The following is an 18357-nucleotide window of genomic DNA, read 5'->3' as shown; positions in this document are numbered from 1 at the left end:
GACAGTCAGCTGACTGTAAGGGCATGACGCGGTCTGCTCATGCGCTCTTCATTATCAGATAACCGGGACAAAAAAAAAACAGACCGAGACCACACCTGGAACTGGTCTGCATTTAGCGCGATCCGGTTATGTCTAGCTCAGTTCAGTTCAGTCTGCTTACCGTTTACACTCGAGAGTTATCTCGGTTACCGAGCTCGGACTGGTCTCGGCTCGGTTAATAAAGGGTAGTGTAAACGGGGTATAAAACTGAACCTTCCAGCAGAAAACAAAAGTTGGGTATTGGGATCTGTGATGCTGTGGGCCAGTGAATGTTAGAGTGAAAAACTGTTGTTGTCTATACCAGGACTGGCTTATTGCTGGGTAGAAGATAATAATCCAAAATACATGACTGAACTGAGAGAAAAAAAGTAAAACTTCACCAGACAGAAATGTAAACGTTTTCCATGTCCAAAAAAACAAAAACAAAGCAAAAATGCATGTCTGCTTTGATTGGGGGGTATATGTAAAAAAACAGAACTTGAAAGAACCCAAAATCCTCTGAGAAACGTGTGTGAAGCGGCTCATGGCAGAGGCTTCCTGGAGTTGCTTCTCTGTGTACTGTTTTGCCCAGAAGGTCGAGGCTGTGTTGCTGACATTTTCTAGCAATCGATTTCCTTTCCTCCCCTTTATTGGTACTTCTCTTTTTCACCCAAACTCCAGTTTCATCTCCCTGGAGAGAAGCTTTAGTCATTGAGTCCTTTCTCTACAAACTGAGTGTTCGTTTTGGTAGGATGTTCTGAGAGCCGTTCGGCCATTCAGAAAGGAGCATCGTCAAATGGGGGATGGACAAACTCTGAAGCACTAAATCCTTATACGGGCTCTCAAAGGCTGTAGAAACTATCCGATTTAAAGGCCTCATTATTTTGACAGGGCAGCAGCTGAAATGTGTCACTCCTGCTATCCTTGAGGCACCCCCATCTCTTCCTAAAGCCATCAGCAGAACTCAGCTGGAACCGAGCTGGGGATGATTCAGCAGACCTGGTAGAACTGTTGCACCGGAGGAACTGAGAGCAGAGAGCAGCAGCTGCTGTGGGAGAAGCTGGGTTGTGCAAGGGGTGCCATCATGTGGCGGTTATGGAGAATGGAAATTAAGTATATCTTAAATGCAAAAGAAGGAGATCAGTGCACATAACTCCAATGTAGAAAAAAGAAGGGGAGGGTAGATGGATGCATGGATGCAAGGTTCTAAAGAAACATTTCGATGAGGTGGAGCTCTAGTCTGATAGGGCCAGTGCAACACCTTTATTCTTTTCTCTTTCTGTAGTCTGCTGTGGACACGCCTTGTTTGGGACTCTGTTTAAGTCAAGTTTAAGTCAAGCTTCAGCAACAGATGTCGTCACATTTGACTGAAGAAGGCCGTGGCCTACAGTGAGGTTCGTGATCTGTACCCCTACAAATTGGCCAGGTCCGGCGGCAGCGAAACGGCCCTTGCTGGAAGGCTGGTGCAAGGTGTTTGTGCTGATAACCTAGGTTTGGGTTTCACCGAGCACAGCGCTGAGCCATGCACCTTGATTTTGACCACTGTATCTGCCAAACAGAGGGTTTCATGCTTAACTCTAAAGTTCAGAATGATTCATGATGCCATGTCCCAAGATCATGTGACTGCAAAGTAAGCACAAATCATCACCCCTCCATCACCTTGCGGGACAGTTGCTAAGAGCCCTTTAGTGATAAATTACATAAAAAGTCCTGCTGCCAAATCTTTATTTTTAGAGAGAAGCAGCTTTCTTCTGGCAACCAATCCAAAGCCGTACTTAGTAATACTGCACTGCCAATAATTTTGTCATTTACCATACCTGGATCCTGCAGAACTTCTATTTATTATTGATTTACATGCTTGTGCAATATGCAACTCCAAAAAAGCCTTTAAAATCAGAATGAAATCCAGATCTTTTTGTTTCAGTTTTTTGTATGTTGGAGGGCTGCGGTCCTTAACGGCCATACTTCTCACCTCTATCATTGCCGCTTGCATACTGAAGAGGCTTGCTCTTGTCGATGCTGTTGAAGCTCTGGCTACGACGATTGAGGTTAGAGGAGCCCGAGCCTCTGGACACCCCGCTGCCTGCAGCAGGTCCTCTGGACGGCCCTGGTAACCTGGAGAACCACAGCAGAGAAAAACATTGTAACCTTCAAACAAAGCAGAAACCATGTACAAAGGCAGTTAGAGGTGTTACGGGGTAATAAGAATTCATAAAGTATGAATTCTTATCCATCTAAGTTTAACGTGTTTTAAACTTAGATGGATGAGGTCCATCCAGTTATGGAGAAAATGGATAATGCACAAAATGGAAAAGAGGGTCTACTACAATCTAAAGCAGGGGTTCCCAAACATTTCAACCTGGGACCCCGAAAAAAACTGTGTGGCCACTTCATTTTGTTTGGCAAGTGGGATTTTTCTCTTTCTTTCTTTCTTCTTTTTTTTCCCCAGAAATTAATTAGAATAAAGTCATAAGGTTAGGGGAATAAAGTAATATTCTTGTAAGAACTCTTTCAAAAATAGTGCAGCCTTCCTCCTGAGTTAAATTAAGAAATGTGAAGCATCTTGTACACTTGTTTTGATATCGGTTTCACAAATAAGTAAATGCTAAATCTTTTTAACATATCAGCATCAAATCATCTCAAGAACCCCAGAAGATATTTTGCGAACCCGAGGGAAACTCTCTTGCTGTCTTACTCTGAGCAGAAAGGATCCTGCTACAGCGGCTTGAATTCTGATCCTGAGCTCAATATGTGTCAGCTGCATGACAAAGAGAAATCACAGAGCTGAGGTAGCAGAGGAAGTGTGTGCTCCTTTGTGGGTCGGGAGAAAAAAAAGGGGAACGGCGAGTTTAGGCAACAGGATGTGATAGATGCTACAGAGAGCTTGATGGAGAGCTGACTCAGGCAGCCTATTCATGTAGACAAAAAAAAAGGTGAACAGTTAGCTACAGCGACTAGCAAAACTATTCTGTCTCCTTGTAATTTCTGCCACATCTAGGTGTTAAGGTATGAACACAACTCTTGATTTTTGTTATGATAGTCCAACACAAAGAAATACATGATTTTGAAATAAAAGACAAATTATAAAGGACTTTCAAAATGTGCTCATATCCCTCACCAAGATGCTTTTTGAGACTGGAAGAGATGTTTTGGAGTGGCCCGGCTGGTGTTCAGAAATGAATCTAATAGAGAATCTAAGCAGGGAGCAAGAGGTTAGGGTGATGGCAAGAAGGCCTTGTAGCCATCAAACATATATTTTAAAAACAGGCGTGGAAACCTAGAAAAATCTCTTAAAGGGACAGTGTGTAACTAATTTGGCTTTTAATTTGCAAAAATCAAGTATTGCTTTTATAAATTAATATTCTGGTACAGTCTAATAACCTCACATCAAAAATGTAAGCATTCTCATTGCTTATAATTAAAGGAGAAGTCCGGTCAACAAGGAAAAATCAGCGGATCATTAGCTATACCTAAAACTAATACGTCTGTGGTGATTCAATGAATTTAGCGTTAATCAATAAGAAAATAAAGGCATAAATTGTCGTCTTGATCACTGTGCATTGGCAATAATGGCCGCCCGACATCACATCCTGTGACGTAATGTTGCAGTAAGGCACTGCGCTTTACAAGCTAATTCAATAGGAACTGTTGTACACAGCTGCGATCAACAACAATTATTTCAGATTTCGAGATGACTTCACCATTGAAATTCACGAGAGCTATTGTTAAAGCAACAATGCCCACGTGCATGGCAGTTGGATGTTCCAATACATCGGGTAAAAGTGAAAAAAACATTACTTTTTTCACCTTTCCAATTCATGATCCACCCCGGGCTCTTTTGTTGGATAACCTACTTAAAGAGGGAGGATTTGTCATTGAACTTCTGGCCAGAGAGAAAACACGTCATCTGTAGCCAACATTTCGAAGAAGAATGTCTTCAAGATGACATGACAGCGAGAATTTTCGGTAGGTTTTTCTTTTTTATAATGTAGAATTTGCCGGGACATTTGTTTACCCGACCAGAGGGGCGGAGTGATATGACACACTTGGAAAGAATGCTCACTGTGGCAAATCCACTTATTTTATGCGACTTTGGTCTTTTTTCTAAAGACGCTTGTAAATTTCATGAGTTGCGGGTTGCAGTTTTTTTGGGCTTGTTTCTGAAAGTGAAGTCGCTTATTTGGGCTCTAGACTAAGTGACGCTGAAATATCCCTCCGCTTCATAATGCACTGGAGCTCATCCTGACAGGAGCAGAGTAAACTCAGAATGAGCCGATCTGCCCGTATTTTCTGCAGTTTTCGGTTGCAATAACTGATGATAACTGCTGAAAGTAGATTAGGCGTTACAGATCACCATTTTCAGCAGAGATTGGTTCTAAAGATGAGTTTTTATTCCCTGATAACATTTCAGAACCCAACCCATAAACCGTACTTTAATGCTTATTTGTTGTCTTTTTATGTCTCTAAAATGTAAAATTAGTATTACTTTAAAATTTAAACGCTTAATACCACGTCTATCTTTGTTTAAGGGGTTAAAAAAATATTTCGGCATGAAAACGGGTATTTATTTACAAGGGGACAGAAAGGGCATTGGGACCTGCTTGACAGCCGATCCCGCAACCTGACGTCACAAACTGGGAGGTGGCACCAAGATGGATGCCAAAAAAAAATAAAATAAACATGGCTCCATAAAAAATATTCCTCCATAAAAGCATATTCAAATGAAAATTACTCTTATTTAAAAAAGCTTATCATTAATTGAACAGTATGTAATAATTTTATATTTAAAGTACTTTCAGCAGTTTGAATTCGGATTTTGACCGGACTTCTCCTTTAAGCAATGCTTTTATAAATTAATATTCTGGCAAAGTCTAATAACCTCACATCAAAAATGAAAGCGTTCACATTGCTTATAATTAGTAATTTACCAAGCAAAAGATGACCGTGGATCATTCTTTGTGCCGTTTTCTGTTGAAATGGAGGACCAACCATACTCTTTGCCCAGTGAGAGGGAAGAGAACATAAGCAAGAAAAGCACAAGAAGTAAGTCTATATCGGTGCAGCTATAATTACCAGGTCGAGATAATTCATGCGGGAGCGGGGATTTAAAATGGATGCGGAGGTTGCAGCTTTCTGCTGGACAAGTAAGTTAATTCAACATAACAGCAACATTTATTTTGGCTTTATGTTAGAAACAGTGTAGAACAGCAACTACTCTGTCCTCCTGGTGGAGATTGGTCATTTGTTTGACTTTCTCCTTTGTGTCATCTCTAAGCATGTGAAGAATTTTGGGGTTCAAGTGTGTAGTACATTTGTATTCAGTCCTCCTGAGTCATCCCCATACCATGATGCTGCCATCATTGTGTTTCACTCTGGGGATGCTGAGTTCAGGCTAAACTGTAGTGTTTTTTCTCTTTAGTGCAAATAGAGTTTAACATTTGCACAAAAAAAGACTTAACTTCTGAAAAATGTAAATAATCTTCCACGTGGCTGCTGGGTCTTCTAAGTAAAAAGAAATGGGACTCCAAATTACTTTTTTTCTAAAGATTTAAACAATACAGGAACAATTATTGTCCTTTGGACAGATCTTCCCACCTGACCTGTACCTAACCCTCAGCTCTTAAGCTCCCATTATTTTTTTCAACTTTTGACACAGTTACCACTGCCAGTGTCACATGTTGATTAGCTCCGCTGCAGCTGGAGAAGGTTATACCTCCCAAAGGAGAATTACACAAATAATCAAATTAAAAAACTGCTGGGGTTATACAACAACTTGATACATATGTACTTGCAGCATATGTACTTTATCTGAGGAGTTGCCAGATTTTCCATTTATCACCAAAGGTTATCCTACTGCAGGTTGGATCCTGCATGAAGGGCCTAAGGTAATTATGCAGCTGAGGGAAGATGGGCACGTCTAATTTTTATTCACAGCCTGTATTTGCTCAACATTCTCTGGAAAACTGAAAACGGCATTTCCCATTCCTGGTAACTTTCTGTCAGAGAGACGTGCTGATGGCTCTGCTAGATAACCAATTCATTATGCTGGAAATGTCACCCGCGTCTGTATCGCAGCTGGGGACGAAATGTAGGCGGCGTAAGCTGCAGAGTCCTAAACAGAAAACAGATATTATGCGCTCTGATTTTTTCACATTAGGACGGAGTTAACCAATCACCACAATATTAGAAGATAAATGTCTTCATTGCTTCTCAAGTGATATACCAGCAAGAGTTGGTCAGAATACCATTCATGCTTGGTTGAATTTCATTCAGAGGAATAACTCTAAATGTTGGCAAATTCAGACTTACAGATTGGGCCTTTCTGACAGTACTGATCTGAAACACGAAAACAAATCCACAGTAACAAAACTGACAATTTTTCTTTCCTTTTTACATTTTCCAGTGGCAAACCTAACAAGATACGGCAGTCCACCTAAACTGTGGATCTCTGCAGCTCAGATAGGAGAATCTGTTGACCAAACAACTGTTAGTTGTGCATTCTGCAGACCTTCCATTTGTGGAAGAGTAGCAAGAACAAAGCAGAGGTAACATTTGTTGCTTCCACAAACCATGTTGGGGAAACGGGAAACATGTTGAGGGAGTTGCTCTGGTTATATGAGACACAAATGTCAGCCTTTTGGCCAAATTGCTAAATGAGGTGTAAAATGTTACTGCACATCACCCTAAACACGGGATCACAAACAGTTAGGCATCAGTGGTGTTAGCGTCATACTTCCCTTCGGCAGGGAAAGGAATACCAGCTAGAGTTGATAAGATTGATGGACCTACATACAGAGCAATCCTGAAAAACATCCAGACTTTGGACAGATTTCTTTTGCATATTTCTTCAGAAAAAAAGTAAAGTAAAACAAAACTAAATGTTACTTTTACATCTCCTGAGGGATGAACAGAAGAGTGAAAGGAATCCTCACAATTATAACCTACTTGCTAAGCTATGCAAACACAAACATGCAAAATGACATCTCACTTGGATGCAAAAGCACTTCCTCCAACAAGCAGGAGACGGGTCAACCCCCTATTCAACATTTCTATGAATTACCACCTTCAATTAATTCATCTTATAGTTCGTCTAAAATGCCCAGTAAGGCCGATCTGGTTTGTGCTATGCCTAACTAAATGCAGCGGGCTGCAGCTGGGGAAGAGCTTGCTAGCCCAGAGTTGAGGTGGACGAGTTTGGGACAGCTGCAGAGTCACAGTCAGTGAGAGTTCACTAGTGTGGGGAGACTTTGAACTGCAGATAGCTACATACAACAACATTAAAATAAAAAAATAACAAAACAAAAAAACTACCAACACAGAATTATGAATCTAATTTATGATCTGCTGGCCTCATTCTTTTTTCTAAGAAAACAATCATAACATTTAAAGAAAGCAGACAACAAGGAGCAAAAGAAGAAATGAGAAAATAGTGGACAGTCATGCATAGCAGTGGAGAATCGAAGGAGGATAATGCTGCATGCCCAGATGAGGAAAAATACATAAAAACGGGGAAACAGGAAGGACGAAGCGAGGCAATTTAGATGGAAATCAAAAATCCCTTTCATCAGAAGATGCTTTCATCTTCCAAACTACAGGGTTGATGATGCCTCAGCAAAATAAGACCTGGGAGGGGAAAGGTAATATCATTTCCACACTGTGATTTTGTTGATGGATGTGAGGCAAAACACTGGAGCCTGTCAGTCACAAGTTAGATGCCTCCCCCCTTTTTTGTTTTTTAGAAAAACTCAAGATCAGGGTGTGGAACATCTGGTAGCCACACCAGTGGTCAGAGGGCCCACAGACATCATATACGTAGACGCGTCACAGGGCGCAGGTTCGCACGTCAACGTCACCGCCATATTGTATGTGGCAGAAAAAAAGTTGAGTTCTGTTATTGTGAACGTGAATCAGAGAAGATGCCTCATTCCTGTGCTGCATTGAAATGTATTCTGGCTGATTTCACTACTTGTATCTGGCCTCTATAAACTAAGGCTGCACCATGTTACAAAACTGGACACACTAAAGCTGCAGAGTGGTAACACAAGCTATATATATTTGTGTGTGTATGTGTTATGAATATAAGGATCAATTTGTTAAATCTAAACATTGTGGTCTTCATTATTTCATAAAACCGTGTCACATGTGAACTTTTAGGAACAGTATAAAAGAGGTAAAATTAATGATATGAGAAAAAAAAGTCCTAGGTCAATAAAGTAAAAAAAAAAACAACAAAAAAAAAACACAAAAGTGGTAATGTTATGAGAAAAACGTCATATTATGAGAATTAAGGGGGAACATTTTCAGAATAGTCACAGTTTGCACAATTATTTCACTCCTGGAGTAATAGAGCCAGGTTAGATTATTTTAAATATTTTTATTCTTTAGGAGAATAAATTCAGGAGAATGAAGCTAAAGGGATACAAAAATAAACTTGTAATATTACAAAAACAAAAATAGTATGAATATAAAGTATATTCAGAGATTAAAGTCCCTCTGATGCTGTTTAAGTGACTGAGTAACTGCAGATTTGCCACATTTAAGATGGTGGACGCTCTGACGCATCGCAGCATAGGCAGAACCCGCCCAATGACGCGTCTACTCTTATATTATGTCTATGAGAGGGCCCATGTCAAATTGAAAGAATGATGCAAGCAGCTGGCCAACAAACTGTCAAACACCTCCCCCTGCTGCTCGGATGACAAACTTAAGCATTTGCTGCAAAGCAAAGGCTGGATTTGACTGGGATGGATTACAGAAAGAATCAACCTGACAAAACCCAGTGTGAAAAGTGACAATAATTGCAGAAAACGATGGTATCAAAGTTGCAAGAAGTCACAAGTAAACAAGCACCGGGGATAGCAAAATTGTCTTAATATTCTTTAAGAATCATTCTAAAGTGAAGCATGGCTTAACACAGGGCTGAGTGTTAATGTAAGGTATTAGTTGCTATAAAAGACAGGGACGTTTTATAGATCTGTTCATGCGCTTCACATACTGGAAAAACTAGAAAGTTTCTATTTTAATTTCAGGATCAAGTTTTCTTGGTTTCCAAAGACCATTAATCAGAGACGCAGCCAAAATGTTTCTGGAGGAGCTACGGAGATCCTCAGCCTCGGTGAGAAAACATGTTAACGGAACAGTTTTTCAGTTTTGTACTCCACAAATTTGGTCTCTTCATAAGAGCGGCAGGAAAAAAAAACGGTGCTGTAAGAATGTCCTTTTGGTAGTATGCCAAGTACCATGCAGGGGACAAATCCACTATAGCTCTGGCAGTGTGTTCAGGGTCCTGCTTGAAGGGGAACCCCCACCCCAGTCTCAAGGCTTTTGCAGGCCTCTAACAGGTTTTCCTCCAGGTTCGCCCTGTATTCAGCACCATCCATTTTCTGATTAGGTCCCCTGCCCCCACTGACGTTAATCAGCCACATAACATGCTGCAGCCCCCACCATGTTTCACCATACAGGTGGTGTGTTCAAGCTGATGGTCTAAGATGAAACCCCTTTGTATGTTGACCAATTAAACGTCACATTTTGGCACCATCTGGAGTGGAGCACCTTCTTCGACAAGCATGCTGTGTCCCTGAGTAGTAACAATGTTGCGGGTATGCAGTGTTCACATGGCCACAAAGACCCCCATTTCAAAGACAAAGCGGATCCTCATGGCCGAGCGAATGGCAGCGTGAAGATGAATGTCAGAAGTGGCCTTGAGGGCCAGGAAGTTTATTTTGAGCATTAGAGAGGGAGGTCTCTCCCTCACAAGCGTAGCTGCGAGGTGCCATGAAAGAGCTGCCACTCCCTGCTGAAGAATCTTCCTGCAAAATGCTTAATCTCTGTCAGGTGTTGCCTTCCAGACCCTGGCTGGTCACCTTTGACCTCCCGCTGGTAAGAATAGGATAGGGTATCAGGAAAACATACAAAGCACAGGTGGAACCTAGAAACAAAAATGCTGTAAAACAGAAAACTGCTTCTCGACCAGACAAAAACCACACCAGTGAGAATAAGTAGGAGAAAAGAAGTTTACCTCGTGTTTTTCTTCTGTGGTGACCCTATTCCACTGTGGCCTGGAGGACTTGCATATCGCGCTGTGAGACTGTGAAGAGACCAGAGGAGAAGACAAACATGCTGTTAAACACAGTCAGAAGAGGAGTGAGAGCATCACCTCTCAGAAGTTCTCTTAATCCATGTCCAAATGTAATAAAGTGAAAGGGTGCAATCCTTTTGATAGAGGCAGAGAGATACAGAAGCAGAGCCAGGTGAAAGGAAACATGAAGCACGTTGTGGATACTATTAGCATGCCAGGGAACATTTATTTGATTTTTCACAGGATGGCTCACACATGTTGGTAACCACAAGTGTATGACTAAGCCAACAACATCCCTCGGTCCTTTTATAACACAGCAAAAGAAACTTTCACAAATAGTTTGCGCTAGCATCCTTTGAAGAAAACCCCAAAACACACGTCACAGAAGGCTGGGGTGAAGGAAATGCCCACAGCTCCAGTCACAGTTAGTCACTGGGAAAAATAGGAATTACTGTAATTCTGCGTGTTTCAGGCTGGCCAGCCTGTTCGTGTTGGACAGGAATCAGGTTGGCTACATGCAGAGTTGTTTTTCACTAACATTAATGACATCCTGTAAACTATAAGGAGTAAAAAGCAGCAAGCCGACATTAATTATGTTGAAAATGACTGTCACATTGTCTTTCATTGACTGCACCAAAGCAGTTCCCACATGTGTAGAGGCCTCGGCCACCCTAAAACATTTTCATGCATAAAAGCAATAGAAAACTTGTTAATCAGTCCCTCCAGGATGTGTCAATGCTTTTTTTGTAATTGTTGCAGCCTAAAATCACAGATTTTGCAGCAGTCTTTAACAAGAAGTTGTGGTCAAAGTTGCACATTTTTTAAGCTTTATTTTTGCCACAACATGATCTTACAAGAAATTTTTAATTACAGTACCTTCTTAAAATTGCACCCCAACAAAGTCATTCTGGCTGATGAATTGTTTATATATAAAAATATACTTTTAATTAGGGAAGGAGAAGATGAGTGAGGTGTATGGTCGAGTTTTGGGGGAGGATGAAGGATTGTATGTGAGTGGAGGGAGGCACTCTGCCACCCATTTGTTGGAAATGTATTTGTGGTTCATTCTTAAAGTTACACTTGTGCTTTGTAAACATTAGCTCCAAAGCTCCGTCTATCTGCATGCATCTCCACTCCACCTGCATGCCACATACTTTACCGCCGCTCACTCTGAGCCACTGACCAGGCAGTAGCTCAGGGAGGACATCAAATAAAAGAAAGGCTGTCTTTTTTCACACATCACTGAAGTCAATTTTAAACTCAGACATTTTAATCAATGAAACTACCCAGGATACCCTGGAAAAAACACGCAAAAAGTGGAAACGTAAGAGCATGTTTGTCAGATTTGTGAAAAAGTTACAAAAATTGCAAATGATGTTTGAATTTGTGTTAATAGTTGCGATCACAACTTCCTGGAGGGACTGTTTAATGCTACAACTAATGAATGACATTTAGTATTTGCTAAACCAATTCCTCTTATTGTTTTTTTTTAAGCGAAAGTCTCCAAGCCAGTCGATGATTTCTGCCGAATTTTCCTGGCAGATATGAATTGTTGCAGGAATATGTCAACCAAGACACCACAACAAATCCTAAAGCTTTTAGGAACCCTGGTAAATGTCTTCTAAGCTGTTTAACTACACCAAATGAGCTCAGTGGCAGCTATAGCTTTCCCCCTTGGTTCTTTGACCTCTGTTTCAAAGAAGGAATTTATGAGGAGAACCTGAAAAGTGCTCCTTCCATCACCAGATTATATCTGGCATGGAGGTCAACAGAACCCCTGTCCCTTCTATAGAGAGTGCTGGTAAAGCACTACTTCCCCTCACTCGAGGCACTTTTCATTTTGCAGGAAACGCTTTGAGGTCAACTAAAAGGTCTTTTCCTAAGGCTCACTGAACCCTTCACTAACCAAAGCTTTTCAGAGGAAAAAATTAATTTCCTCAAATTATGGTATAAAGATAGAGAACCTACAGCTCAAAAGATACTGAGAGGAGAAAGTTACTGGCCTCAGGCTTACATTAGTTTACCATTAGCCTCTCACTTCACCTTTAACCTAAAATTTAATCCAGACAACTACAACTGGGCTCTTTTCACTGTGGAGAAATTACCCAAATAAGCAAATATCTGTTTATTGGTCCACAACAACGCAGTACACGTGCACTCCATATTTGATTGATCTTATAAAAGTTTCAACAAACCTGTGTGTATTGATCTACACTTAATGAAAGCCCAGTTTTTCCACATGTAGGACAGCAGGCAGTAGGAAGAATTGCTTGAAAGACGACAACTATGCTCTGCACTGTGTTTGCTGTTAATGTCAGGGTAACTGTGTACATATTGGGCGGGCACAACAGACACCATATCATTACGACACTAATTGAGGCAACATTACCAAACAGATTGCTCACAATGAGTCTGCTTAACCAAAGTGTCTTCTAGATCTAAAATGATAGCTTGAGCACTTGGCAAAAGAATAAGAGACACTGGTTCCTGGTAGAAAAGGTAATGAACGTATAAATGTTGTCATAGCCCTCAGCCCCGACCGTTAGCGTCACACTAAACTTGCTATTTAACTTGCACATAATAGCATCACAGGCTTGAAGAGATGCAAGACTTTGTTTCTACAAAGGGGACTTCAATTATTTCAGTAAGCACATAGTTTAAATATACACCGAAATATATTCTCATTACCCAGAAAGGGTTCACCATGCATAAAAAAGGAAATTAGGCATTTTCAGCAAATAAACAACTTTCTCAATGGAGTTTTGGACAATGCCTTACAAATTTCACCAAACCTCTCAAACTCAAGTATAATAAAATTCAATGCAAACATACATGATATGACAGCAGGTTAAAAAAAACAACAACAACAAAAAAAAAAAACAACTGAACTATTTACCAGTTCATGATGTCAATGATTAATCCAGCTTCCTGATTTTATCCTGTGATTGCCAAAAATCCAAGCTCTGGATGCTCCAACATACATGCAAGCAGCTCAAGCTGTAACTACCTATGAGAAGGCTTAGTCTTGACCAGGCTGTTCACCCTCCCATCTGGCAAACTGCTCTTCCTGTCGCGAGAAACACTGGTGGGTAGACGGGAAGAGCGCCGAACCAGGGGGTCAACTCGTTCACCCCAAGACATAATGAATTAACGATGGAGGGTGTGCTGTGCCCGGCAAGGCCTTGTCACTCCCCTGTCTTTTAGAGCTCTGAAAGCCTCCCATGGCTTCATGCTGTCCAATGGGGAGACCCCCTTTGACACACACATGCATACACACACACATATCTCATCCTCTGCCCTGGAGACACCAGTGGGGCCAGCAGGTGCTGTCTATAGAAAGCTTCCCATACTACAACTGTACATGGGAAGTATGGCAAATATGACTCCGTATCTGTCTGTGCGAATTTGCTGAAGCGACCATTTGATAGGGTGAAATCCTTCAAGCAGGTTTAATCTCAAACAAGAATTAGTCTGATTAATTGTGACTTAATGAAGCTGCAAAGAAAGGATTTGAGAAGTTGATTATAGTTTAGATAAAGTTATCTGATGTAATTATACCCATTAATTCACTCGATTTGACACAAACGCACAACTCAAAGGCTAATAAACAACCCGGTCTGCTTTAGATGTTTTTGATACAAACATAGAACCTCAAAAATCATACTTTATTTATTTATTTTTACTGCATTTTTAACGTGTGCAATTCTTCCTGAACTATATTTGGTCTTTGCACAGAAAATCCATATTCGGCATGTCTATCTGCATGACATGGTAGGCCAAGAACTGCATCTGGTAATAGATGTCATTACAAAAGACCAGGGATTCCCAAAGTGTGGTGCGCACACAAATGTAATGGCGGTCTGACAGTGTTTTATCCACAGACATGTATACGTAGACGCCCCGTCGTCGGGTGAGAGGTGTGCCTACAGAGCGGCCATCTTAGGTCAGACCAAGCTGCAGTCAGACAGAATACACGTCAATTCAGGAAAATGTACTTTATGTTTTTAGACACTCTGAATCCGGTGAATTCTCAACCGATTTCCAGATAAATCAACTGACTCAAACCGTCATCCTTTTAGGGGCTACATGGGACAAATTGATTGAATTAAATGATTGTCTAACTTAATAAATAATTTTGATTTTGTATTGAAAGTAAGCAAACTTCCAGAGCTCCGTCCCAGGAAGCCCGACTTTTACTCCGCTTATGGGTGCGCAAATAAAAGGACACTAGGAACCAGATCCTGGGGAATTATCTTCCATAAGTAAGATTTTATGACAGATAATCCTCATACTTTACAGTTGCAGTTTTACCGGCATAAACACAATATGTGCTAATGGGTAGCAGGGATGGAAGCAGAGAAAAGTACATTAAACACCAAAAACAAACAAAATGGTCCTAAATTACTGGATAGACATGATTTATGTCTATCTAATATATTATACAGTATTTTTGGGTTTGCTATGATTTTGTAATGTGTTTGATTCTAAGATGCGTTATTAGGTTTTTTGTTGATTCTTTTTTTCCCCCAGATCGCGGTTTGTATTATATTATTTTTAAATGCTGTTATGAGCACCTTTGCTCTCACTTGTCTGTATTTGCTCCTATGTAGATCAGTGCTGTGGACTGTAGATCGGTGACTACATATATATATATATATATATATATATATATATATATATATATATATATATATATATATATATATATATATATATATATATTGGAAGAAAGAGAGAGATTTGTGTGTGTATAATTTAGGTGTATATTAGATTACTATGTAACTGCAAAATATGTAAGTGCGTGTACATTTTTCATCCAGTTTGACTTCAGTTTAAATAGTTTTGGTTCTGAATAAATATGTGTAATCTGTCTGAAAGGTCACGAGCATTGTGAACATATGATTAAAATGAGATCTGAGCTGCCTCCTATTCATTTTGACAGGAGCTGTCTGATCTGTGGTCTGACCCAAGATGGCTGCCCTGTAGGCACGTCAGCCTAGCGGCCGGCAGCGTCCAATGGGGCGTCTACGTATATGATGTCTATGGTTTTATCCCCACATCATACGACATGTAAATAAACATTTCCTTTGTGAAAATTAAAATCAAAAATTAAATTTATTAAATAAATGAATATGTATTGTAATGATCTGTATTAGACTTTATTGCTAAGTGCTGTTGCACACTTACTGTTTCTTTAAGTTAGGCTTCCGGGGGGAGGAGTGGTGGCTCAGGGGACTGGCGGGGTTAAAGGTGTCCCGTTCTGTTCGTCCTAAAATAAAGTGTTAGCAGCAAAACTTCGGTCTGGTGCTTAGGTGTCGTAATGGAACGTTACAATATTCACACGAAAATGTATTTATTTATAAATCTTCTTCTACGCTTCATTTTAAGATGAAATATACGCATTGTGCTGTATATGCGCACCTAGCTTGTGGCCTCTACTTCATTCATTCTCGCAAATATGCTCAATTGACTGAAACTAGGGGAACTGTCAGGTCATAGAGGCGATTTCTTGACTATGCTCACGCACAGAGCTGTAATACTTTTGTGACTCAGACAGGTGCAGTTAATTTTACAGATGCAGTTTTATCGCGTATTCAGGAACAGGGAAACTGGCGACCGGTGGTGGGGCTGAAGGGAGCTGAGGTGTGCTGTCATGGATGTGTTTACCTGCTATATGTAACCACTATGAAACAATCAAAACGTTTTATTTATCTGATTAATAACAGCTTTATTGAGGCCGGCGCTCTATTATTATTACTCTATATCGCTCTACCAAAGTGTTTTCTCTCTCTCTCTCTCTCTCTCTTTCTCTCTTAATTAAATTAGATTAGATAGAACTTTATTGATCTCACAATGGAGAGATTTACTTGTGACATTGCCTCTTATAAGCAACAGAAGATGCACAAAGGAGGAAAAGGTGCATGAAGTATATACAGTGCATCGAGATATATACAGTGGATGGGAAAAAACAACATCATCAAGGTTTGTTATGGTTATTAAAAGAGGTTTTTGCAATTACACGAAAACACAGGTTGGAGCACAATAAGACTAGTTTGGTTATTTGAATAAATTTATAAAGAGGTTTAAAACACATACAGCTTAAAACTGCCAGTGCTTTACATGCTTAACATGGGGGGGGGGGGGGGGGGGGGGTATCTAAAGTTTATTCATTTATTTAACTTTTATTCACACAGGTTGTCTCATTAAGTTCTCATTTACAAGAGAGGCTTGTTTTTATACAGCAAAACGGAGGATACATACGGCAGGAACAGTCCAAGGATAGCTTTGTTGTTCAAACTATGCCAATGTTTGAACAACAATCTATGGATTGGTAATGATAACCAGTTGACCAGAGAATATAAAGTAGTGAGCTTTACACTCTGCAATGAACCCCAATGCTACATGACAGACAGCATCTAACACATGCTGAGAGGTAGCAGGTGCATTCATAGAAACATCACAGTAATCTAACAGAGGCAGGAATGTCATTAAGACAAGATGCTACCTTGCATTGAAAAAAGATCTGTTTTTGAAGAAGAAAACTGAATCTGAGCTTCAACTTCTTTAGATGACATTTTATGCAGTTGAACCAAAAAAAATGGGATGACAAAAAGATTTTGTAATTCTGCAACAGTGGGTCTTGCAGGGTTAAAGAGTTTAATCCCCTCCCTTCAGGTAGGAGATACACCCTACCAAGGTGTCGAACCAACAGACTCTTGTCTCTATAGTCGCTGACTTTTTAAATAAACTGTAGATTCTCAGGTCCTGATTTAAGGTTGCTATCTAATTGCTGAACTTTAACTTTAATTCTATCTTTAACTTCGGCTTTTATTAATTTATTTCAGGGCTTAACTACAGTCTTGTATCTTTTACAAACGTGTGTTTTGGATTGATCTCTTTTAACTGTTATAAGTCGCTTCTTATCCTTCTGTCTTGTCTATTGTCTGTATAGTTTGTGTGATTGCGTGATGGTTGCTACTACTACTATTACTTGCTGCAAACAAATTGCCCTTTGGGGTCCTGATAAAGTAATAAAGTACAAATAAAGTAAATGAAACCTTATTGTTAGTTCCTATGCCAAGTGTCAACAAACCCTTTTGGTTTACTTGTCATAGAAGAAGCATAGAAGCATAGTACAGAAAAAGTAACATAGAATAGATCTTAGAAGAATAGATCCTAGCTGTTGCTGGTCAGATAGCTAAAGAAGGCTGGTACGCTGCACTGGTCTAGAATATATCTGCTTACAAAACATGTGGAGACCAACAGTGACACTGTTTTATAACAACAGCTGAGAAGCTACGAAACATGTTGGCATGTCTGTTATCCGGCTGCAAGCTCCACCCATGGAACTAGCTTGTCTATACTCATGTTATTAGATTTTCATTGAAGTTTATTTTCAGTTAGGGTCAGGTTAGGGATGAAAGCCTGTGAAGCCTTTTTCTTTTCTTTTCAGAACATTTGAGTTATTCACATGGGGAGGGGAAACGTATCTGTTTCTGAGTTCTTCCGGTCTGTTTTTTAGCAGCAGTGTCAGGATAGACTCTTTGGATACACTAGCAGAGCACATGTGAAAGGACTAAAAACAACGCAGTCGTTTCAAATCACCCTCTCCGTTGTATCAGTTTGCTGTGTGGGCTTAAACTACATGTTTAGACTAAACTGGCAGACTGGAGGGTTACACACTATATAATAGAATAATGTAGCACTTTTCCAGTGGAAGTTGTCTTGTAATAATTATTGTGTTTTTGAATGCAACTACTTTAGAACAAGCCTTTATTTTTTAGCTTTGTAGAGTGACTTAGTGTCGGCCACATTTAAATTTCCAAACATATTCAGGCATTTCAAATGTCGTAAGTGCTGAGCCTCCTTAGAAGGGAACAAAATATACCTTTATTTCAGCTTTTTCAAATTGCCTTGCATGAACATTGTAAATGTAAAGCACAATAAAACAGTGGTTGGTGAAAATTTGTCCAAGTGACATGTCGTCTTGCAAGCAGACAAAAAATGCAGCCAACTATTACTGAAACCATATCAAATAGGAACAAAGTAGGCATGTTTGCCCATGCATGTAGTAAATAAACAAAACATATATTTAAAATTTGTTCCTTATGCGTACACAAAAGGTACAGCTTGATAAAAAATTAGCTGAGGAATGGCACGGCATAGGGTGTACAGGCAAAGCAGGGCCCTAATACATAACCACTATCAGTTCTTGATGTAGTCAACACAGAGTCGATATTTCCCCATTTCCTGACTAACTT

At 40.0% G+C, this 18357-nt stretch overlaps 1 protein-coding gene across 1 annotated transcript in view; it reads right to left on the bottom strand.

Moving 5' to 3' along the window:
* The window catches only part of LOC118561538 (neuron navigator 3-like), a gene marked incomplete at both ends in the record, with an annotated part of 89903 nt that overhangs the window by 60116 nt on the left and 11430 nt on the right, over nt 1-18357 (bottom strand). Inside the window, 2 exon segments of the mRNA XM_036133682.1 lie at nt 1991-2133; nt 10037-10105. Coding sequence (XP_035989575.1) covers nt 1991-2133; nt 10037-10105 — 212 coding nt within the window.

Source organism: Fundulus heteroclitus, unplaced genomic scaffold, assembly GCF_011125445.2.
Source record: "Fundulus heteroclitus isolate FHET01 unplaced genomic scaffold, MU-UCD_Fhet_4.1 scaffold_66, whole genome shotgun sequence".
Taxonomy (NCBI): Eukaryota; Metazoa; Chordata; class Actinopteri; order Cyprinodontiformes; family Fundulidae; genus Fundulus; species Fundulus heteroclitus.
Note: the sequence above shows the minus strand (reverse complement) of the source record. Positions and strands in the feature narration are given on the sequence as shown.